The sequence below is a fragment of the Nerophis ophidion genome, linkage group LG20 (genome assembly GCF_033978795.1).
Source record: "Nerophis ophidion isolate RoL-2023_Sa linkage group LG20, RoL_Noph_v1.0, whole genome shotgun sequence".
Taxonomy (NCBI): Eukaryota; Metazoa; Chordata; class Actinopteri; order Syngnathiformes; family Syngnathidae; genus Nerophis; species Nerophis ophidion.
This window is the reverse complement of record NC_084630.1, coordinates 2574699-2600311: the sequence shown is the minus strand read 5'-3', so window position 1 is coordinate 2600311 and position 25613 is coordinate 2574699. Positions and strand designations below refer to the sequence as shown.

The 25613-nt window shown below is 39.3% G+C and overlaps 1 protein-coding gene across 1 annotated transcript; it reads right to left on the bottom strand.

The window, feature by feature from the left end:
- Positions 1–1333: 1333 nt before the first annotated feature.
- dnajb14 (DnaJ heat shock protein family (Hsp40) member B14) lies at positions 1334–24402 on the bottom strand. Its single transcript, XM_061880292.1, has 8 exons — positions 24184–24402; positions 15429–15606; positions 11266–11411; positions 11008–11196; positions 7990–8075; positions 7810–7919; positions 7538–7710; positions 1334–1997 (listed from the first exon to the last, which is right to left on the bottom strand). The coding sequence occupies exons 1-8, from the start codon at positions 24314–24316 to the stop codon at positions 1873–1875; spliced, it is 1140 nt and encodes a 379-aa protein (XP_061736276.1). The 5' UTR covers positions 24317–24402; the 3' UTR covers positions 1334–1872.
- Between the last annotated feature and the right edge of the window lie 1211 nt (positions 24403–25613).

Here is a 25613-nt window from a genome sequence, read left to right as displayed (position 1 = left end):
AATATTTCATCAAATAATGTTGCAATTTATAAATAAAGGATTATATGTATATATATATATATATATATATATATATATATACATATATATATATATATATATAATATCTTCTAAAACCTTTATGATTGTCAACTTTTACATACAATCAAATAAATAATAATAAAACAACTACAGAAACAGTACAAAACAGCGCCAGGGGGTTATGAACTCAATAAAGCAACTAACGAAGAATATATATATATATATATATATATACACACACACACACACACATATATATATATATATAGGCCCTGTGATGTGGGGGCGACTTGTCCAGGGTGTACTCTACCTTACCGAAACGCAGCTGAGACACATACATACAAATATGTATACTGTGTTTCGGGTGGAAGGTATCGTATACCCTGGACAAGTCGCCTCCTTATCACAGGCCTTTAAAAAAAATAATATATGTGTGTGTAAAGTTCTAATTATTTTTTAAAACACACACATATATATATATATATATATAACACACACATATATGTATATATATATATATATATGTTTGTGTGTAAAGTTCTATTTATTTCTTAAAAGCCCTGGATATATATATATATATATATATATATATATATGTATATCCATCCTTCTATTTTCTAACCTTTGGATCGTGGGGGGTGATGGAGCCTATCTCAGCTGCATTCGGGCGGAAGGCGGTGTACACCCTGGACAAGTCGCCACCTCATCGCTGGACCAACATAGATAGACAGACATTCACACTATATATATATATATATATATAAATAAATGATAAATGGGTTGTACTTGTATAGCGCTTTTCTACCTTCAAGGTACTCAAAGCGCTTTGACACTACTTCCACATTTACACACACATTCACACACTGATGGAGGGAGCTGCCATGCAAGGCGCTAACCAGCACCCATCAGGAGCAAGGGTGAAGTGTCTTGCTCAGGACACAACGGACGTGACGAGGTTGGTACTAGATGGGGATTGAACCAGGGACCCTCGGGTTGCGCACGGCCACACTGCGCCACGCCGTCACATATATATATATATATATATATATATATATATATATATATATATATACACACACACATCTCTTATATCTATAAAATCAAATAAAATTAATTAACATTAACATTTAAAAAATTGCATAAATGATATTCTCTTCTTCAGACATCTAGTGATATAATTAAAAACAATTTCAAATAATGGGAATGTGAATGTGCAAATTAAGAACAAATTTCATGTACATTTCCATTACTAAATACGGAATAATATAATCAATAATAGCAGGCAGAGAGAAACACCTCCAGGCAATAATAATAATAATAATATTACTTTAATTCAATGAGAAGCGAGCATTGAAGAAAATCAGTATCTTCTATAATTATTTAAATAACTGCATAAACTTCCAACATTCAAACATGAAAATGTACATCTGCATCAATAAGTTCATTTGTAGAGCAATGAGATGATATCTCCTCTGTTCTGTTCCAGTGTTCTTCATCCATCCCACAGGTGTGGATGGACGTCTTCAAGCGGGTCATGCTGTAAGCTGATTGGTGGTTTTAAACAACAAGGAAGTGGATGTGTTCACTACAAGCACACAGTTTTTAATCAAGCGTCCTTTCTGCACCAGTAGAATTCAAAAAAAAGTTTTTCTCCGGAATGTTGATTTCTTCTTTAAATGTGAGGCGAACATGAAGAGGGAATTTTTAAACTTCCAACATTAGAGCTACATTTTTTCAGTAGGGTTTTTAATTTGTGATTGCATCTAGTGTAAAGGTCATTTCTTAAAAAACATGAACATACACATTTATTCATATATTTTTAAAAGATCTAACAGTGTCTTCAAGACTAACTCATCCGCCTCTAAAGAGGCTATTTAGTCTGTCCAGCTCCTTGCAGTTGTCCATTGTCATGAGCTCTGCCTTCTTGCGCATGCGCTCGTCTCTGTACACCTTGGCGGCATACAGCAGGTCTGTTTCTGGAGAAAAACAACCACCAAAACATCAGACATGAAAGAATATATTAAAACAAATCATAGTGATGGATAATAATCATGTAGGCTTTAAGTGGCCCTATTTTGGTCTTTAATATTATTTATCTATTATTATTAGACTCCTGAAGGGCCCCATCACACTAAACCAAATGCTGTCACTAAAAAACTAATTACTTAAATTGGTTGAAAACAACTTTTTAAAACACATGCATTCAGTGTGCAATGTCTCCAAAATGTAATATGGAAAAAACTTTTAAGTTTTTTTTCTAATGATCTGATGTATGGGAGTATATTTACAATTATCATAATAATACATCACTAATATAATTGTAATTATTTGTAAATGTAATGGGGGTTAAGCCTCCCCTGTCTTTAAAAACTGGTGACACCTCTGTTTCCAACTCAAATGGAGGTTCCTTGAACGCACCGCAGTTATGTATGAGATGCAAAAAGTGAAACGTCAACATAACTTTGTCCGATGCTGCGTGTGAATGCATTAATGTGAGCTTTGATGATATGACAGCTGTGCTGATTGTGCAGTGAAGTGTCCTTGTTGAGTTTAGCAGGAAGATTAGCCCATTTTGCATTTTTGCAAGGTTGTTATACATTTCTGATTTGATTCAAACAAACTAAGTATTGGATTTTGGCCGCATAATTGATTTATCTGAACATATTTTATGACTGAAAAATGTAAATGAAAGAAAAAGTAAACAATCTTTACTTGCCTATGAAAGCCCAGGCCATGGTCACGTGCCCCCTAGTGGTTGTGGCCCTAAACAACCATAGATCGTTTATGCCAGGGGTCAGGAATCTTTTTGGCTGAGAGAGCCATGAAAACCAAATATTTTAAAATGTATTCCAGTCACAGCCATATAATATTTTTTAACAGTGAATACAACTAAATGCATGCATTTTTAAGTAAGACCAACATTTTTAGAGTATAATAACTCTCTTTTTCTATTTAATAAAATAGTTATTCTGAAGCTAACCAATAATAAATACAATACTTCTTAGCAATAATGCGACCTTCCTGTACCCCGAAAGACAGCCGGGATTGGCTGAGCCACCCGAAACCTCGAACAAGTGCAATATTCAGTACTTATCGTGTTAAGCAATGTCAGAAATTATTATGTGGAAAGCTGGAACGCAAATGGCGCACGACTAAACTTGAGGTGCACCATCAAGCATGGAGTGATAGTTTAATAACATGCTTACCTTAGCTAAAACTAATTACTACTCAAATCTCATCCGCATTAATAAAAACGATCCAAAATTTTTGTTTAGTACAGTAGCATCGCTAACCCAACAAGGGACTCCTTCCAGTAGCTCCACCCATTCGGCAGATGACTTTATGAAGTTCTTTAATAAGAAAATTGAACTTATTAGAAAGGAGATTAAAGACAATGCGTCCCAGCTACAACGGGGTTATATTAACACAGATACGATGGTATATACGGCGGATACTGCAAATATCCAAAATAGTTCTCTCGTTTTGATGAAATAACATTAGAAGGATTGTTACAACGTGTAAATGGAATAAAACAAACAACATGTTTACTTGACCCACTACCTGGGAAACTGATCAAGGAGCTTTTTGTATTATTAGGTCCATCAGTGCTAAATATTATAAACTTATCACTTTCCTCGGGCACTGTTCCCCTAGCATTCAAAAAGGCGGTTATTCATCCTCTCCTTAAAAGACCTAACCTCGATCCTGACCTCATGGTAAACTACCGACCGGTGTCTCACCTTCCCTTTATTTCAAAAATCCTCGAAAAAATTGTTGCGGAGCAGTTAAATGAACACTTAGCGTTTAACAATCTATGTGAAACCTTTCAATCCGGTTTCAGGGCAAATCACTCCACGGAGACAGCCCTCGCAAAAATGACTAATGATCTATTGCTAACGATAGATTCTGATGCGTCATCTATGTTGCTGCTCCTCGATCTTAGCGCTGCTTTGGATACCGTCGATCATAATATTTTATTACAACGTTTCAAAACACGAATTGGTATGTCAGACTTAGCCCTGTCTTGGTTTAACTCTTATCTTACTGACAGGATGCAGTGTGTCTCCCATAACAATGTGACCTCGGACTATGTTAAGGTAACGTGTGGAGTTCCCCAGGGTTCGGTCCTTGGCCCTGCACTCTTCAGCATCTACATGCTGCCGCTAGGTGACATCATACGCAAATACGGTATTAGCTTTCACTGTTATGCTGACGACACCCAACTCTACATGCCCCTAAAGCTGACCAACACGCCGGATTGTAGTCAGCTGGAGGCGTGTCTTAATGAAATTAAACAATGGATGTCCGCTAACTTTTTGCAACTCAACGCCAAAAAAACGGAAATGTTGATTATCGGTCCTGCTAGACACCGACCTCTATTTATTAATACAACTTTAACATTTGACAACCAAATAATAAAACAAGGTGACTCGGTAAAAAATCTGGGTATTATCTTCCACCCAACTCTCTCCTTTGAGGCACACATTAAAAGCGTTACTAAAACGGCCTTCTTTCATCTCCGTAATATCGCTAAAATTCGCTCCATTCTGTCCACCAAAGACGCTGAGATCATTATCCATGCGTTTGTTACGTCTCGCCTCGACTACTGTAACGTATTATTTTCGGGTCTCCCCATGTCTAGCATTAAAAGATTACAGTTGGTACAAAATGCGGCTGCTAGACTTTTGACAAGAACAAGAAAGTTTGATCACATTACGCCTGTACTGTATATACCTTTATATACATATATACATACATATATACCTATACTGTATATACCTTTATATACATATATACATACATATATACCTATACTGTATATACCTTTATATACATACATATATACCTATACTGTATATACCTTTATATACATATATACATACATATATACCTATACTGTATATACCTTTATATACATATATACATACATATATACCTGTACTGGCTCACCTGCACTGGCTTCCTGTGCACTTAAGATGTGACTTTAAGGTTTTACTACTTACGTATAAAATACTACACGGTCTAGCTCCATCCTATCTTGCCGATTGTATTGTACCATATGTCCCGGCAAGAAATCTGCGTTCAAAAGACTCCGGCTTATTAGTGATTCCCAAAGCCCAAAAAAAGTCTGCGGGCTATAGAGCGTTTTCCGTTCGGTCTCCAGTACTCTGGAATGCCCTCCCGGTAACAGTTCGAGATGCTACCTCAGTAGAAGCATTTAAGTCTCACCTTAAAACTCATCTGTATACTCTAGCCTTTAAATAAACCTTTTTAGACCAGTTGATCTGCCGTTTCTTTTCTTTTTTCTCCTATGTCCCCCCCCTCCCTTGTGGAGGGGGTCCGGTCCGATGACCATGGATGAAGTACTGGCTGTCCAGAGCCGAGACCCAGGATGGACCGCTCGTCGGGACCCAGGATGGACCGCTCGCCTGTGTATCGGTTGGGGACATCTCTACGCTGCTGATCCGCCTCCGCTTGAGATGGTTTCCTGTGGACGGGACTCTCGCTGCTGTCTTGGATCCGCTTGAACTGAACTCTCGCGGCTGTGTTGGAGCCACTATGGATTGAACTTTCACAGTATCATGTTAGACCCGCTCCACATCCATTGCTTTCGGTCCCCTAGAGGGGGGGGTTGCCCACATCTGAGGTCCTCTCCAAGGTTTCTCATAGTCAGCATTGTCACTGGCGTCCCACTGGATGTGAATTCTCCCTGCCCACTGGGTGTGAGTTTTCCTTGCCCTTTTGTGGGTTCTTCCGAGGATGTTGTAGTCGTAATGATTTGTGCAGTCCTTTGAGACATTTGTGATTTGGGGCTATATAAATAAACATTGATTGCTTGATTGAGCTAAGATTCATCTGAGAGCCAGATGCAGTCATCAAAAGAGCCACATCTGGCTCACGAGCCATAGGTTCCCTACCCCTGGTTTATGCCACAGGCCAGCCCTGACAGTGTAATGTCTTCTTCTTGAAGCAATGTCGGCATAATGGACTTTAGTAACAGAATATAACCAGCAGAGGGCGCAATTCGTTCAGGCTACACTTGTTTGCTACAATACAAATGCCTACTTTTAGGTAATTAAAAAAAAGGCATTGATTACACTATTTGCAAATTTTCTTTTCATAGAAAATATAGTAGGTAAAACCCTGCTGAACATTTTGGAATATATTTATGCTAGATCCACTCGACGTCCATTGCACCGGTCGCTCTAGAAGGGAGGGGGGAGCAGGGGGGTCACCCACATCTGCCGTGCTCTCCAAGGTTTCTCATTGTCATCCCACTGGGTTGAGTTTTTCCTTGCCCTGATGTTGGATCTGAACCAAGAATGTCGTTGTGGCTTGTGCAGCCCTTTGAGACACTTGTGATTTAGGCCTATGTCATACTTGCCAAACCTCCCGGATACTCCCGAAATTCAGCGCCTCTCCCGAAATTCAGGCGGAGCTGGAGGCCACGCCCCCTCCAGCTCCATGAGGACCTGAGTGACGTGTCTGAGAGTGTGTCTGCCCAATGACGTTATAACTGTGGAATGATCGAGGGCGAGTTCTTGGTTTCCTATATGGGTTTATTGTTAGGCAGTTTCACTAACGTCCTCTCAGCGCAGTAACAACACACAACAACAGCAGTCACGTTTACGTCTACCACTCTACCGTAAGGCAGTTTGTCTGCCGTAAACAGCATGTGACACTCTTAAACAGGACAATACTGCCATCTACTGTAAATGCACCACCACAACACCTCCAGGCAACTTCAACCCTTTACTAATCCTCCTCCATTCACATCCCATCTCCTTGGATTCTGAATAACCTAATGTAAATAATCAAATGTATTTCTAATGTATATACTTGTTCTTATGCTATCTGAACTCACTATGTTGTCTGCTGGCTGTACATATCCTACTAAGTAAGACCTGCACTGTTTCAATGTCCATTTCTCTGTTGATGCAATTGTTGATGGTGGAAGTACTGATATCAACCAAAGCTCCTCATCCCACCCCCCGGATTGTAAATAATTCAATGTAGATACTCTGATGATTAACTTGTGTGATGACTGTATTATGTTGATAGTATATATTTGTACCACGAATTAAACAAGTTGAAAAACTTATTGCGGTGTTACCATTTAGTGGTCAATTGTACGGAATATGTACTGTACTGTGCAATCTACTAATAAAAGTTTCAATCAATCATGCATATGTGACAATAACATCTACTTTAGAAAGTGCAGTGCACAACAGCTGTAAATAACCACACCCCTAACCATGCCCCCCCCAACCCCCCAAAATCAGAGGTCTCAAGGTTGGCAAGTATGAAAATAAACATTGATTGATAACCACTGATATTACCCTTTAAATGTTTGGCTGTCATGAAAGTTAAAATAGATCATCTTTTATACTCCCCCCACCCTGATAATGTGTTAAAAGCAATACTCACATTGAATTGTTTGACAAAGGCGGACTAATCTACTGTCACGTAGTTATTTTGATGGCTCACTGTGTGAAAGGGGCTTAAGATCACTCACTTGTCTGTCTCTCCTTCCAACAGTTACTCCTGACGTTGGACACGTAGTCTTCCTCCAGGTTTTTCTCGATCTGCTGCAACGCAGATCCTTTATATTCGGACTTGAAATCTTTGTTGACATAGTAATACACGTGCAGGTTTTCCGTCTGCCGCTTAATGGTCTGACCCGTGGACCTGAAAAAGGATTTATGGAGTCAATCCAGTGCATACATAATTGAAGTGTGTGTGTGTGTGTGTGTGTGTGTGTGTGTGTGTGTGTGTGCGTCCACCTACGGTCGAGAGTACAGACTGTAGGGAAGAGGAGAAACCATCATCTGGCTGAGTATTGACACTAATATCAGGACTAGGATGGGCATCAGCTGAATGAACATTGAGAAACCACCCTGGAGAAACAAAAAAAAACATTTTGCAGCGTTGACAATATGTGCAAAAACACACAATCCGTTCACTAACATCTCCTCTTTCTTCTGTCCTCTCTTGTCGCTGGTCCGCGTGATGGCTGTAGCTGGTCCTGCCGGTGGTGAAGGTGTGCGCGCTCGCTGCACAAAGACAGATGTGCATTCACACTTTTTAGTTTGCATTATTTTCTTTGGTATGCCTCAGACTAAATAAATACAACACAATAAAGTAAACTTAATCGACAATTACAATACAATTGCCATGCCTAAAAGCCGTGGGACAACTTTACTTTTTTGATAAGCTCCCATTTACCATACACAAATATATCAGTACTACAAATTACAATTATTAAGCATTATGCATTTAAAATAACTATAAAAAACAATTTAAAATCAATTGAATGCTACTTCATTATAATATAACAATTTCAATTCTTTTAATGTGAGGTGGTATAGTTTCGTTGATAGAGTGGCCGCAACTTGAGGGTTCCAGGTTCGATCCCCGCTTCCACCATCCTAGTCACTGCTGTTTTGTCCTTGGGCAAGACACTTTACCCACCTGCTCCCAGTGCCACCCACACTGGTTTAAATGTAACTTAGATATTGGGTTTCACTATGTAAAAGCGCTTTGAGTCACTAGAAACAAGCGCTATATAATTCACTTTAGTAATTATATACATACCGTACTTCCTTGAATTGCCGCAGGGCATATAGTATGCGCCTGCCTTGAATTACTGCCGGGTCAAACTCGCTTCGCAAAATAATTAGCGCATGCTTAGTATTACCGCCTGGTCAAACTCATGACGTCACGAGTGACACTTCCCCTGTCATCATTTTCAAAATGGAGGAGGCTGATTTCAATACCGGTAATTTGAAATCCCATAAAGGGAAGAAGATTAAGAGCTATTCAGTAGGATTTAAGGTCCAAGCTTACATCACACTCAAATGTTTGCTGCATGCCTTTGGTAAGTGCCGGAGTGAGAAGAGGTTTTAAAATAATTAGCGCATGCTTACTTTTACCGCATGCCTTTGGTAAGCGCAGGAGTGAGAAGAGGTTTTAAAATAATTAGCGCCCCAGCGGCAATTCAAGGAAATACGGTATATCTTTTTATAATTTAAATGGCCATTTATTACCATTAAATAGGACTGGGCGATATATCAAATATACTCGATGTATCGCAGGTTTGTCTCTGTGCAATATAGAAAATGACTATCGTGCAACGTCATACGCCTTCGCCGAGCAGATAGGTAGTGGCATGGTTTAAGTTAGCTGTGATGCTAGCGGAGTGGTGCGAGTGGTACTACGAGAGAAAGAAGGTGCGAATCTGGTAACAAATGAGAGAAGAAGAATTAATTCACAATAAAAACAGCACGGGGTCCATCGTCCTGCGGTGGTTTGGCTTCAAGCGGAAATATGTCGAACAGACAACCGTAATATGTCAAGTATGCAGCAAAAGCGTTGCTACAAAAGTAGCAGCACTACTAATTTGTAGCATCATTAGAAAAGTCAACTGCAAGAGAATGAAGAGTGCTTGAAAAAACACATGTCAACACCTCTGTTCGGTGCCACACCAACAAAATGCCGGAGCAACCATTTCCACATCAACACCGTATGACACAAATAGTCAACAACAGAAGGAGATAACATCCGCAGGAACCTACCACATAGCGAAGGACATACACTATTTGATTTCCTATTATGCAGCTCATTTTTATGTGACAGTTCTTGAAATATCTTGTGTGACATCATGCACAAAAGTGCACTTTATTAGTTGTAAACTATTGTGGTGGCGGTCTGTACAAAGAGTGCACTTTAATTTAGTGTTGTTTTGATATGTCATCTTAGTGACATCATGCACAAAAGTGCACACGTAGCTTGTTTTGAAATGTCTCTGACAATCTTGCACTTTCTGTTTTGGAATAACATGAATGTTTGTACCACTGCTTAATAACTGTTTAATAAATACAGTTTTAGTTGTGATTTCCCTCTCTGCATGAATGTTTAAAATGAGCATATATTGATGAAGAAGAATGTTTTAATGTAGACACATAGAATCATTATACTGCTGTGATTATATGCATCAAGTGTTCCAAGGTTAAGGGAAAATATGGAGATATATATTGTGTATCGTAACATGGCCTAAAAAGATCCAAATATTAATAAAAGGCCATATCACCCAGCCCTACCATTAAAATTAGGGATGCACCGATTAATCGGTAACCGAATATATTCGGCCGAATATGGCAAAAAAAGCCCCATTTGGCCTTCGGTGGAATGAGTTAAAAACAAGGCCGAATAGTGGCTTGTGATGCAATTTTTTGACGCGGTGACGCAATCAACCAACGTGCAGTGACGTTGGGATATGTTGTGTACCTGTATAAGTGTATGAGGTTACATGCACACACTTATTGAGATTTAGTGGGGCCTCTGTTTACATTATTAGCCTGTTGTGTAGGCTACCTGTATAAGTGTATGAGGTTACAAGCACACACTTATTGAGATTTAGTGGGGCCTCTGTTTACATTATTAGCATATCTACTGTGGCTAAGCAGACTTTTGCCAAAAGGACAATAATTCATTTGTTGTGGTTTTATCCACTTTAATGCACTTTATTTTTTTTTGGAATGCATGTTTTGTTTGAAGGCCTAATATAAATGAAAAACTGTGCTTTTTTTGAAAAGCAAAGGCTACTGGAATATTAAAAAAATGTTCAATAAAAAATTACTTTATTTGAAAAACATGTCCAAATATGTATTTTAGGCTATTTATGCAATATTAAAAAAATTGTGAAAAACTGCATTCATTATTCGGTATTCGGCCAAGTGTTTAAATTTTATTCGGCTTCGGCCACAAATTTTCATTTCGGTGCATCCCTAATTAAAATGGTTATTCTAATTATGCCCTTAATGTTTTTTGATTAGCCAGACTCAATGTTACAATATTACATTCAAAACTCCATTAAAATATATTTTTTAACCCATTTTTTAAAGTAATTATACCATAAAAGAAATAAAGTGGATTAGCAGTCGTCCAATCAGGTTTCTCTGCTGTTATTCCGTAATGTTTCCTCACATGAAGGGAATCCTCCTCCAAAGAACATGTTGAAGAGGTCCTCAGGTGTGATGTCAGCCTCGAAGCCTCTGTGGAAGTCAAAACCGTTGCCGGGAGTGTGGCCTGCCCCGCTTGGCTCCTCCCCTCCAGTGACGTCATACTGCCGCCGTTTGGCCGGGTTGCTCAGCACGGCGTATGCGTTACCAATCTCTGCGGGGATAGGCATGTTACGATGTTGATTGACATCATATACGCTATCATCCAGGAGAAAAGATGTACTTTTAAAGGCCTCCGTCGCTCCAGGAGCTTGGTTCTTGTCTGGGTGGAACTTGAGGGCCAGTTTTCTGTAGGCCTTCTTGAGCTCCTCATCACTGGCCTCTTTGCTGACACCGAGCACTTCATAGTAGTCTTTGCAGCGCTTTATTCTGACGGAAAAACAAAGAAGGGTTATGCCAATTGGGGCTGGGCGATATGGAATGGAATCACGATAAGTGTTTTATATTGGTCGATATCAATAATTATTTTTATGACCTGTGGAAATTAAACAACAATTTGAAATGTAACCTTTGTGTAATTATAGTCCCCTCAGCAATAAAGGGAGAAAGAGAAGGAAATGCCAACAAAACCATGGAAAACCCATCCATCCATCCAACCATCTATTTTTTACCGCTTGTCCCTTTTGGGGTGGCGGGAGTCTCTCTCTGCTGCATTCGGGAGAAGGTGGGATACACCCTGGACAAGTCGCCAACAGGGCCAACACAGATAGACAGACAACATTCACACTCAGATTCACACACTAGGGACCATTTAGTGTTGCCAATCAACCTATCCCAAGATGCAGGTCTTTGGAGGTGAGAGGAAGCCGGAGTACCCGGAGGGAACCCACGCAGTCACGGGGAGAACATGCAAACTCCACACAGAAAGATTGCGAGCCCGGGATTGAACCCAGGACGACTCAGGATCTTCGTATTGTGAGGCTCATGCACTAACCCCTGCCCCACCGTGCTGCCATGGAAAACAGTTAATGTAAAAAAAAGATTCTAAAATCACATCAGAAACTTCACAATAACCTATTTAAATGGAGGTGCAAAAATAAGGAATGTGTAAGAATTGCTTAATAAAGTGTAAAAAAATAGTGCAAAGTGTGAAACCCTGAGAAGAACTATTTTCCGCAGGTTTAGTGGCATTGTGAAGTTATGGCCGTGTAACAATAAATTTGGTCGGTTATTTCTATTTAGGTATGTAAAGTCATTTGTTATGCAGTGATTATTATTTAAATACTATTGGACCAAATTAATATTATTCCAAAGTGGCACCTTTGTTATATTCTGTAATTTATTTTATTTATACAGTCCTGCACTTAAGTTCCTACATTTTGTTTCCATATAACTGAATATGGAACGGACCAGGGTTGAAAAATAAGTGAGATGTGTTGCTTTGTTGTGGATCTTGAATAAAGTAGTCAACCCTGCTGTTGTGGTGCTTTTAGCAAGACTAATATTATCTGAACAACTCAACTGTTACCAAACTACCTCTGAGACCAAACATTAGGGTTACAGCTAGGGATGTACACCGTGTACCAGTTTCTTTTAGTACCGGTTCCTAATTGGGTCGGTCCAGGAAGACCGTTAAGATTCTAAACTATTGATACTGCTATTGGTATTTTTTTTAATCTAGCTGACCGTCGAAACATAACTCGCATTCACTTTAAGACAAAAGGTATATTATAATCAGCTTGGAATAATCACAAATAAGGAATCAACACCACAAAAAAGTTAGTAAGAACAATATTTTCTCCCAGTCCTCAAAGTCACGCACGCTAATAAGTGTTAGTGTCACTTTTAAGTGAATGCCACTTAACTCACGACCGCATTACAGCATGCTTCATCAACTCGACCATCCTCTGATCGATCCGGTAATCCACAAACCAATATTAATCCATTGAAAAAAGTGAAAATGTAAATAATCACAGGGTCGTTTTGTTTATATATTACACCAGTGTTTTTCAACCACTGTGCTGCGGTGAAACACAGTATGGTGCGCCGTGGGAGATTGTGTAATTTCACCTATTTGGGGTAAAAATATTTTTTCCAAACCAGTTAATTATAGTCTGCAAATGATGTGTTATTGTTGAGTGTCGGTGTTTTCTAGCGCTCGGCAGAGTAAGTAGGTGGCAGCCGGTGCTAATTGCTTTGTAAATTTCGAAAACAGCAGGAGGCAGTATGCAGGTAAAATTGTGTCTAATGCTTAAACCAAAAATAATCAAAAGGTGAGTGCCCCAAAGGAAAGGCATTGAAGCTTAGGGAAGGTTACGCAGAACGGAAATAAAACTGAACTGGCTACAAAGTAAACAAAAACAAAATGCTGGACGACAGCAAAGACTTACTGTGGAGCAAAGACGGCGTCCACTTTGTACAACCAAACATGATAAGACAATCAACAATATGCCCACAAAGAAGGATAAAAACAACTGAAATATTCTTGATTGCTAAAACAAAGTAGATGCGGGAAATATCGCTCAAAAGGAAGACATGAAAGCGCTCCAGGAAAATACTAAAAAAAAGCGAGAAAAAAAACACCAAAATAGGAGGGCAAGACAAGAACTAAAACTCGACACAGGAAAACAGCAAAAAAGTCAAAAGAAGTCCCGGTTTGATGTGACAGTACACCTACTTTGAGACAAGAGTTACTGTATAGTGTTGCATGCTTGGTTATGGTTTAAAGTCACATCAAACAATTGCGACAACAACTTTTTACTGTCAACTTTTTTTGTGATTTCTGCTGGAGGTTTTACAGTGTTTTTCAAAGGTTGAAAAACACTATTACACACACAACCCTGACACATAAAGTATATGTTGGTGGCTGTAAACACCGGCTTCCTGTCTGTCACTCAAATAGGCCCACATGAACACGAATAACAATATTGTTACAAAATGCACACCCAGTTAACACGTTACTCATTTTTATTGATTTATATTATATAATTGATATCATGTTAAAGGTCAGTGAATAAGCATGAATACCATACATTAATATTTTTCTTGCTTTATTATTTAAATACCAATATTTAGAAAGCGATTATAGGGACAAGCGGTAGAAAATAGGTGGATATACAGTACTGAGTGTAATTGTGACGAATATAAACACAGTGATGGATCCACGTGATCTATAAAAGACGATGACATAACACCACACTGCACACATGGCGGACTTGTTTAAAAGCTAAAAAGCAGGTGTAGATAAAAGACTTGTGTGATAAGTTATAATATAATGTTGCTGGTGCACAACCTCTTGTGTGAATCAAAATGCTTATAGAAAATATATTTCACATCTTTGTTTACATTCATACATATGATACTGATAAGAGTAGCAATGAATACTGGTATCAGTATTGATAAAATCCTAAGGATCTACACGTGTAGTTACAGGTGTGGTCAGAGGAGCGCGACAAAGGTGGTCCCAATGGTCTGACTACGGTGCGTTTGGAAAAAAAATCCAAAAGCTGCCATACTGTTGAGGTGACTTTTCCTATTTTATCCACAATTTCTTCACTTTCTCCAGAACTCATTTTTGTGTTCTCTTCTGAATCCATGCGAAGAATAAACCGTGAGACAACAAGATGGTACAGACAAAAATGATAGTTGATACTGTGAACCGACTGACTGACTGTGTGTCACTCCCACTGATCACTTCCTGTGTTGCTAGGTTACCAGAAAGCGAGTACCTACGTTCATGCAACAAACTTTGCTTCAACATCGGTTTTATTCCGACACAGAAGAAAAAAACATTATCAAAAGTTTTATAGAACGCATTTTTTATTGATATGAATTACGTGTCTCTCGCCATTTCTATTGATATCGTTTTATGGCCATGACCTAACGCTAGTCTACTGTTGTCACTCTCTGAAGCGGACCAAGTTAGAAACCTATTACAGAGTCTAAAGGCAGCGAAGGTGAAACTGTGTAGTATAAAACTGCAGACCACTCAGCACCATGTAATGTTGGTGTGGGTGTTAAATTGTGTCAACCCAAATGGTGCATTCTGTCTTTAGTGTAAAAGCATCAATAGAAAGTAGTCGTGCTGTGTAGCATGCAGTTTCCCCAGTGTAACATATTTAACCTCACTCCCTACCCACAGCAGAGGGGGTTCCCATGTTAACAGCTGTGCTTACATAACAATGCAGACTACAACGGCCAGAAAGGCTTTGAACATTGTAATTTCACCCTCACTCAATTCACTTTCCCTCTGTAGGAATATATACAAACGTAGATTTGCTAAACGCTCTCTATGCCCTCACGTCTCTTCCCGTTTACCTGTCCAAAGAAACAGCTCCCTCTGGTGGTGGCTGTCTACTAGTGAAATCTTAATGACATGAGCTGGCCAAAACAATAATAGTGTGTGTGGTCACAGGGAACGCTTTAACCGCTAACCAGGCTGCTCACCTTTGAACGCCTTCCACCTGATCTTGCGTAAACCCCTTCGGTGGCTCTCCTCCGCCAGACTCGTGCGTGCGGTCCTTACCCGCTTGTGCGCTTCCGTTCGCCGCATTGTCTGCGGCCCGTCTGCGATGCGCTCCGTTTGCCGCCGAGCTCCCGTTCTTGGTTAAAGCTGCCAACAAGGCTGAAAGTAATGTGAAAACACCATTATCTCATTTCATTCAATAAAATAAAGTTATTTTATACATTTCTACTAGGGCTGTAAATCTTTCAGCACCACATGATTCGATTCATTTCTTCAGGGTAATGATTTGATTCAATTAATACTTTTTTTTAATAACATAGGGAGCCAGTTCTATGATTAACTACATTTCTCCATAAAATAGCTGTTTTACGTTTTTATATAACTTAAAAGAACAACTGGTTCTGTTGAATAAAATTCTACCCAAACATTTTATAAAGTCAAATACAAACAGGGCAACAAGAAAAGTATCCAACACTTCGCTTTTCTAAAGTGAATCTGTAGCAGATATAATCATCTATGTCAAAAATGTGATTTGGCTGAGTAGCTGGACAGGAATTATAGAAAAAAATAATAATATTTTATTTTAATATACATATATATATACATGTGTGTGTGTTTGTTTTGTTTGTTTGTTTAAATCAATTATCCATTTTTTGCCGTTCCAAATAATAGCGATTCATTCTAAATACTATTTTTTGACACCTCTCATTTCTACACATCACTTTTTTATTTTCTTCTTTCAAGGAAAATGTGATTATTTTTATTTTTTTTGCAAAACATTTTCATTCTAGCTGACGTGTTTTAGATATTGACAAACTGTATCAGTACATTTTGTCCTAACCAAATGTGACAGCACAAATGAATCCAACATCACATTCAGGTCTGCTGCAGAGAAATCCAATATAAAAGGTAAATGGCTGTACTTGTATAGCGCTTTTCTACGCCTTTTTAAGGAGCCCAAAGCACTTTGACAGTATTTCCACATTCACCCATTCACAGACTGATGGAGGGAGCTGCCATGCAAGGCGCTAACCAGGAGCCATCAGGAGCAAGGGTGAAGTGTCTTGCCCAAGGACACAACGGACGTGACTAGGATGGTAGAATTTGGGGATTGAACCAGTAACCCTCAGATTGCTGGCACGGTCACTCTACCAACTTCGCCACGCTGTCCCCCTCTTCAGTTAGGTCTTCTCATCTTTGGTATCGCTGTGGTCAAATGTATCACTAATTTGGCTGTATTGTATTACACTAAATGGGCCCTAGTGTGTTTATGTTGTCTATCTGTGTTGGCCCTGCGATGAGGGGACGACTTGTCCAGGGTGTAGCCCGCCTTCCGCCCAAATGCAGCTGGGATAGGCTCCAGCACCCCCGTGACCCCGAGAGGGACAAGCAGTAGAAAATGAATGAATGGATGGAGTTTTTATCTCCAATTAACAGTTTGGCCTGCTTTGACACAGCTCGTAACTCAAATGATAAAGAGAGCGGCTGCGGCTCCATGCCCACCTGAGCGGGGAAGAGGTTAAATGCTAGCTCTGTCCAGTACCATCATTTTATTTCCATGATGAAATTGCAGATTGCTTTTGTCCGAGGGTCGCCTCTGGCCGTTTTTTTGCATTTTTCAGACGCAGCAGCAATGCGAACAGCCAACGGCTTTTCATCGCGGCTGACTTTGGGCAGCTTCTTTGGCAGTGAAGGCATCTTCATGGGCTTTGGAATTTTGAATGATGGCGGCGTCTGGGGGTAGTTGAGGTTTAACGTGTCAAAACCATTGTCTTATTCCTAATGGAGTGTTTGCAGGACATTTGGTCGGAGCTGCCCGCATAGAGTAACAAAGTCCCACATGACTGACCGAAGCTATGTTTGTTTATCCCGGTTAGGACCTCCTATGGAGATATGAGCGCTTGTAGGCCAAGGCCGATAACACATTTTGCTGGACGATATATTATTGCCAATAAACTATATTATCGTCAACATTATTTTGAAACAAAATTAACCACTGATTAAATAATACATAGTAGTAAAGCAAGTATACCCGTTTAAATGCAATAAACCTGTAGTTCCTGTGTATTTTAACATTTTAATTGGAATGTAAACATTGAAAAATCCAAATAAAACAACTAACGAATAATTTAAAAAAAATACTCTGTCAGCAAAATTTTGCACTTGAAAAGAAAATCACAACCAAAAGCAATACAATAAATTCGGTCGCTGTTAAGGAGGGGTTGGGGGACCCTCAAATATACACAATTAAAACAATAAATAAAGTGATCACTGTTACCATTATTATTGCAGTATTGTTGATTGCGCTTTAAAAGTACTTTTACACAAACAAAAATCTTTTAACCCAGTTGTATTCCTTTATTTAGTAACAAATAAATAGCCACACAATATACTTGTTTGGCATAGGAAATATTAAATATTGTTCTGGCTTCATTAGAGCCAAATTAGTATTATTTGTGTGTTTACATGTGTTCATCTTCTTTCGTTTTTAATTTGAAAATGGTTTTGAATGATTGTTAATAAAGGCAAATTGGTTGATATATGTGACGTCCTGCAAGTTCACTTCTGTTAAAGACACCTCAGTCGGTTTCAACGCGACACTGTTGAGTTTATATCGACAACTTTGTGCTAAGACAAAATGTGAATCCTGTACATATACAAAAAAAGTGTTTGTACAAATCTAAATTCGGGTATGACATTTTTTCAGGTGGAAAGACGGTAATGTCACTTGTATTCAAGCGAGCTAGCAAGCTAACTTCTAGTCCTTCCATAAGTTATCAAACTGTGGTTATCAATCCCGGTTTTTATATCATTCAAATTTAAAAACCGAATGCACATAGACGGTTACAGTTATTGCCGTCTACGTGCATGTAGCACAAACACCCGCAGATGCTGAAACCGATGCAAAAGAGTGACCGCTCTTGTACGCATTACAATGGTTATCGACGCTGGAAAATATACTGACTTCATCTTCATTTTTCGGTTATTTAATTGGCTTATTGAATATCAGCCCAGGCCGAAGCACTTGATTTGTTCACTCCAACTAACATTAAGCAGAGTATGAGTAATCCGATTGGAGTGTTTTTTTGTTTCTTTGTTTTAATCGGTGCCATGTGTTGATGTGAAAATTATCCAATTATCAGCGTGACGTCATAATTCCAGATATCCACCCGATAATTATCCTGCATTGCTAGTTTTCAATCCCATTGTTTTCATTACAAAGTCCTTTAGTGTTCATCCGTGCATCTACTCAATCCAATCCAATTTATTTATATATCACATATAAACTACAAAAAATGTTTCCAAAATGCTGCACAAAAATATTTAAAAAAAATTAAAATATAATCCTGAGCTCCACCAATGACTGGATAAAAACGAAATAAATATAAAATCAATATAAAAATAAATATGATTAGAAACTATTTCAAAGAATAAAACAATATAATTATTATTTTTTAAACACAGAGGACCACACAACTCACGCAGTGTTAAAAGCCAGATAATAAAAGTGGGTGTTGGAGCCTATCTACCGTATATTATTTATTAATTGTTTTGACAATCTAATCTAATAATGCCAATGATGATGTTGATTAATTATTGGATGTTTTAGATGGATTATGATTGATTGATTGAGTTCAGCTGCTCGCGCTCCTCCTGGTGAGCCACTTCCTCTTCCTATGATTAAGAAGACAGGTGAGCTGGGCGCTCCCTTTGTCTGTCTGTCATGCTGAAGGAGTGAGGACTGATATAGTTTGTTTACCAATAAGTACGTTTATTTTTGATTGTGTAGAAAGTCAACCACGGAAAATATTTTTTGTTTAAATTATCAACATAAGTGAGTGCTTATTCTGGAATTTAGTGCGTCATAAACCTCCTCCTTAGGGCTACTCTGCTAACTTTATTTTTTCGAAACTTTTTTGGAACACAAGAGTAGCCGTAACAGTGGGTCTTAAGACAAGACTTAAAACACTCCACTGTGGGAGCAGTTGGATCATGGAGGGGCAGAGTGTTCCAGAGCTTAAAGTTAAAGTACCAGTGATTGTCTCACACACATACTAGATGTGGCGAAATTATTCTCTGCATTTGACCCATCACCCTTGGTCACCCCCTGGGAGGTGAGGGGAGCAGCTTAGGGCCAACCACAGAAAAGGCCCCTGTCTCCCCAGATTTTGAAGTCTCATCTTGGGCACCACGAGCTGGAGCTGACTCTCGGACCTCAGAGCACACGCAGGAGTGTAAATTTGTGTAAAATATATATATATATATCATCATAATCGGCGGTCACTCGAACAAATATGACAATCCTCCTGGTAGCGATGTATCCCTTTGTGGAGGATGCCTGTGCGTGACTGAGTTTAACGTGGGGAGACTGGTGCACAGAGGGTCACCCGACGATCATTGACAGTATCGGGTCACGGTCCAGTGGCATGGAGTCCAAGACGACTGGGAACCCTTTTCTGCTGCAGCCTTCTTCCGCCGCTGAGGTCTTCACCGTATCCCTGGCTAGGGTGCAGTCAGGTACTAGGCCTTTGCCAAGGGCCACTTGGGGTAACAGTAGTAAAGGGGTTAACCTTCTAGTGCCCCAAGACACCATAGAGGATCCTCCACTGCCGGATGCACTTTAATGTCCTGTCCAAGACACAATATATATATATATATATATAAGGCTGGGCGATATATCGCAGGTTTGTCTCTGTGCGATATAGAAAATGACTTTATCTTAATATTCGATTATATGTTCTCACACAGTTGCTTTTAGCTGCGGGCATTACATTACTGGCGTTTCTCACTCCTCCTCGTCTCTCCTTCTCACAGAGACGGAAAACAAGCCCGCCTTCTTACATATGTCATACACTGTCGCGCGTCTAGCGTCATACGCTCTCGCCAAGCAGAGAGGTAGCAGCATGGCTAACGTTAGCTGAGGCAGGTCGTAAAAGCAGAGCGGAGCTTGTGACATTACAAGAGAGAGAAGGTGCGAAACTGATTAAAAAATGGAGGAAGAACAATAAATGCCCAAAATAAAGAGCAGGGATCCATCATCTGGACGTTGGTTTGGCTTCAAGTGGGAAGGTATTCAGCAGACTACAGCAATATGCTGTTCAATGTATATACTATGATGATTAACCTGTGTGAAGACTGTATTATGACTCTGACCCCGTATCTCAGCCACTGTGTCACAAACCTGGGGGTAAAGTTCGACTCAGATTTTAAATTTGAAAAACAAATCAGCAGCGTCGTTCAAAAAAGCTTTTATCAATTACGCCAAATAGTGAAAGTGAAACCGCTTCTATCAGGATATGATCTCGAGAAATTAATTCACGCCTTTATCTCGAATGGTTTAGACTACTGCAAAGCCCTGTATGTAGATATTAGCCGGGCCTCCCTCGCCCGCCTGCAGCTCGTGCAGAACTCTGCTGCTCGTCTGCTAACACAGACCCGCAGACGTGAGCACATCACCCCTGTATTAGCGTCCCTTCACTGGCTCCATGTGTGTTATCGAATCAATTTTAAACTCCTTCTATTTGCTTGTAAATGTCTAAAAAACCTCGCGCAAACATATCTCTCCGACCTCCTTCAGTTTTACTGCCTCACTCGATCCCTAAGATCAGCCGATCAGCTACTACTGACGGTCCCTGACACAAGGCTGAAGCTTAGAGGTGACAGAGCTTTCGCCGCTGCTGCTCCCAAGCTCTGGAACGACCTACGTCTGAGTGTTAGACAAGCCTCCTCTCTTCCTGTTTTTAAATCTCTCTTAAAAACATACTTTTTTTCCTTGGCTTTTAACACTAAGTGATATCCATCCTGCAATGGCGCCCCATTATACACCTGCTGTGAACCTGTTTTTATGTTTTATTTATTTATTTTTTATCATGTTCTGTTTGTGTTGTGTTGTTTGCTCGGTCCTCGAATTATCTTTTAACCTGTCCATTGTACAGCACTTTGGCTACCCTTGTGGTCAATTTTAAATGCGTTTTATAAATAAAGTTGATTTGATTTGAGTATGCTGATAGTATATATTTGTACCATGAATTGATTAACGTGGACCCCAGCTCTCACTGGATCGGTTCGCAGCCGAGTGTGAAGCGACCGGAATGAGAATCAGCACCTCCAAGTCCGAGTCCATGGTTCTCGCCCGGAAAAGGGTGGAGTGCCATCTCCGGGTTGGGGAGGAGACCCTGCCCCAAGTGGAGGAGTTCAAGTACCTAGGAGTCTTGTTCACGAGTGGGGGAAGAGTGGATCGTGGGATCGACAGGCGGATCGGTGCGGCGTCTTCAGTAATGCGGACGTTGTATCGATCCGTTGTGGTGAAGAAGGAGCTGAGCCGGAAGGCAAAGCTCTCAATTTACCGGTCGATCTACGTTCCCATCCTCACCTATGGTCATGAGCTTTGGGTCATGACCGAAAGGATAAGATCACGGGTACAAGCGGCCCAAATGAGTTTGGGTCTCTCCCTTAGAGATAGGGTGAGAAGCTCTGCCATCCGGGAGGAACTCAAAGTAAAGCCGCTGCTCCTTCACATCGAGAGGAGCCAGATGAGGTGGTTTGGGCATCTGGTCAGGATGCCACCCGAACGCCTCCCTAGGGAGGTGTTTAGGGCACGTCCAGCTGGTAGGAGGCCACGGGGAAGACCCAGGACACGTTGGGAAGACTATGTCTCCCGGCTGGCCTGGGAACGCCTCGGGATCCCCCGGGAAGAGCTAGACGAAGTGGCTGGAGATAGGGAAGTCTGGGCTTCCCTGCTTAGGCTGCTGCCCCCGCGACCCGACCTCAGATAAGCGGAAGATGATGGATGGATGGACCCCGACTTAAACAAGTCGAAAAATGTATTGGGGTGTTACCATTTAGTGGTCAATTGTACGGAATATATACTGTAATGTGCAATCTACTAATAAAAGTATCAATCAATGCAAAGTATGCAGCAGAAGTGATACTACAAAAAGGTAGCAACACTATTAATGTGTTCTTTCATTTAAAAAGTCACCCGTGAGAGAATGAAGAGTATTTATTGAATACAGTTCAGGTCAATTGACTTAGTTGGGATTTCCCTCTCTGCATGAAAGTTTAAAAGTAGCATATATTAATGCAGTATGAAGAAGAATCTTTTAATGTAGACATATAGAATCATCATACTGCTGTGAATATATGCATCAACTGTTCATTTAAGGCCAAGGCAAAATATCTTAATATATATCATATATCGCGATATGGCATTAAAATATCGCGATATTAATAAAAGCCAGTATCGCCCATCCCCATATATATATATATATATATATATATATATATATATGGGTGTGGGAAAAAATCGATTCGAATACGAATCGAATCGTTTACGTTGTGCAATTCAGAATCGATTCTCTTTTTTTTTTTTTTTTTTAAATCTATTTTTTTTATTTTTTTTTTTTATCAATCCAACAAACCACTACACCATAACAATGCAATCCAATTCCAAAACCAAACCTGACCCAGCAACACTCAGAACTGCAATAAACAGAGCAATTGAGAGGAGAACAAACCATAAGTAATAAAAGAAAAATGAATATTATCAACAACAGTATCAATATTAGTTATAATTTCAGCATAGCAGCGATTAAAAATCCCTCATTGACATTATCATTAGACATTTATAAAAATAATAAAAAAAGAACAATAGTGTCACACTTGCATCACATCTCATAAGCTTGACATTAACTGTGTCCAATGTTTTCACAAAGATAAAATAAGTCATATTTTTGGTTCGTTTTATAGTTAAAACAAATTTACTTTATTGCAATCAGTTGATAAAACATTGTCCTTTACAATTGTAAAAGCTTTAAAAAAAAAAAAATCTACTACTCTGCTAGCATGTCAGCAGACTGGGGTAGATCCTGCTGAAATCTATGTATTGAATGAATACACAATCTTTTGAATCGGAAAAATATTGTGACCCCAAGAATCGATATTGAATCGAATCGTGGGACACCCAAAGATTCACAGCCCTAATATATGTATATCCATCCATCCATCCATTTTCTACCGCTTACGGGGTCGCGGGGGGCGCTGGCGCCTATCTCAGCTACAATCGGGCGGAAGGCAGGGTACACCCTGGACAAGTCGCCACCTCATCGCAGGGCTAACACAGATAGACAGACAACATTCACACACTAGGGCCAATTTAGTGTTGCCAATCAACCTATCCCCAGGTGCATGTCTTTGGAAGTGGGATATATATCACTTCCAGTCTTTTGAATATCTCCCTAATTCTGAGGTCTCAAGGTTGGCAAGTATGAGCACTTATGACGTCACAAATGTGTCAGGGCGGAGCTGTGACGTTTCACGTTAGCAAAGCAGGTGCTTACTATGCTGGATAATTACATCTTCTACTAAACATTTTGACATTAAATCATTATGACACTGCCTATAAAACACTACAACGACACAATTGAAAAAACAAAAACCAACTTAGGCAAACGTGGATAGTCTAGCTGTCTGGGTACAGCTTAGTTTAGTTAGCTTTTTAGCTTACGAGCCACTTCCGGCCTGGCATGTTTTGTTAATTATACTCGCGGCGTGGCATATCTTATTAGTTTTACGCCAAACATGATAAAACGCGGAGTGATGTCCCAAAAAAACCACGCTTTGAAATCTTCCTTCGAACTACTAAACAATATAACCACCATCTTCCTCCGTCCATCCGCGGCTATGTTGGCCGCAGAGGAGCAGCTCAACCAACAGGAACAAGGCCGGCCTCCCTACCTTTAGCGCGGTGTGTCGGGAAGAGCTTCTCCGCTTTACGGAGGAACTTGAGCGCCTTCTCCTTGTCCCCAGCATCTATGGCTTTGGCGGCGATGTTGACACATTTGTCAGCCTCGTCCCTGTTTCCTTCCATCTTCTTTCCTCCTCCTTCCTGCCCGCCTGGGTCACCTGACACACCACGTGATCACTTACTCGTGGCCACTACATTAGGTACACTCAAGGGCCGTATCAGACTTTCTGCTTTGTAAATATCACCATGCTCTCTTTTGGTTGACACGCTCACGGAAGCGTTAGATGTACCTAATCTTGTGGCCGACATATATTGTTTAATAATTAGTATACCAGATAATACAACTGCTTAATATATTTAGATATTTATTTTATTTACAGATGAATACTAAATATTACGTAATGTATGTATAATATGTGTGATGTTAAGAGTATAAGAACTACACGCACCAGCATGCAACAGTTGTGACGAGCATGCGCAGTCCGATTAGACAACACAAGATGTATAACAAAAAATTGAAAAGGAATTCTACCTTTGCAACCTCATTATTATATTGGAAACATTTTATAATGATAAACGTAAGTTTCTCAATACCCGACCTGTCTTTTGTGCCTTCAAAAAAGATTTTGAACTTTACTTTAAAACGCTCTCTACCTCTAACAACAATTAAAGCTGTCAAAATGATGATGCTGCGTTCCAAATTTAAGTTATTTAATGAATCTGAATGAGCCCATGGCTTTGCACCTGGTTTATTATATATATATATATATATATATATATATATATATATATATATATATATATATATATACTGTATATATATATATATATATGTATATATATATATATATATATATATGTATATATATATATATATATATATAAAATCTCCTGATGATTGAGGGAACCCCTCATGAAACAGTTCTGTAGAGATTAAGTAGTCTTGTGATTTTTCCCACACCTACATATTACGCTCTACCACGGTATCGAGCACTATTCTCTGGATAATCCAATCAAGATATATGTATATATATATATATATATATATATATATATATATATATATATATATATATATATATATATATATATATATATATATATAGAAAATCTCCTATATATATATATATATATATATATTACATTCTATTTTTGTTACTTTGAATTTACAACCCCCCTGGCGCTGTTTTGTACTGTTTTTATAATGTTTTGTAAAGTTTTATACTGTTGTTGAACTATTTGTTAATGTTGAAATGTATAAATAAACATTAAAAAAAACAACTATATGTATTATATTTATATTATATAACATATATACATATATTATATGCATTATATATTTATACAAGGCTTCACGGTGGCAGAGGGGTTAGTGCGTCTGCCTCACAATACGAAGGTCCTGCAGTCCTGGGTTCAAATC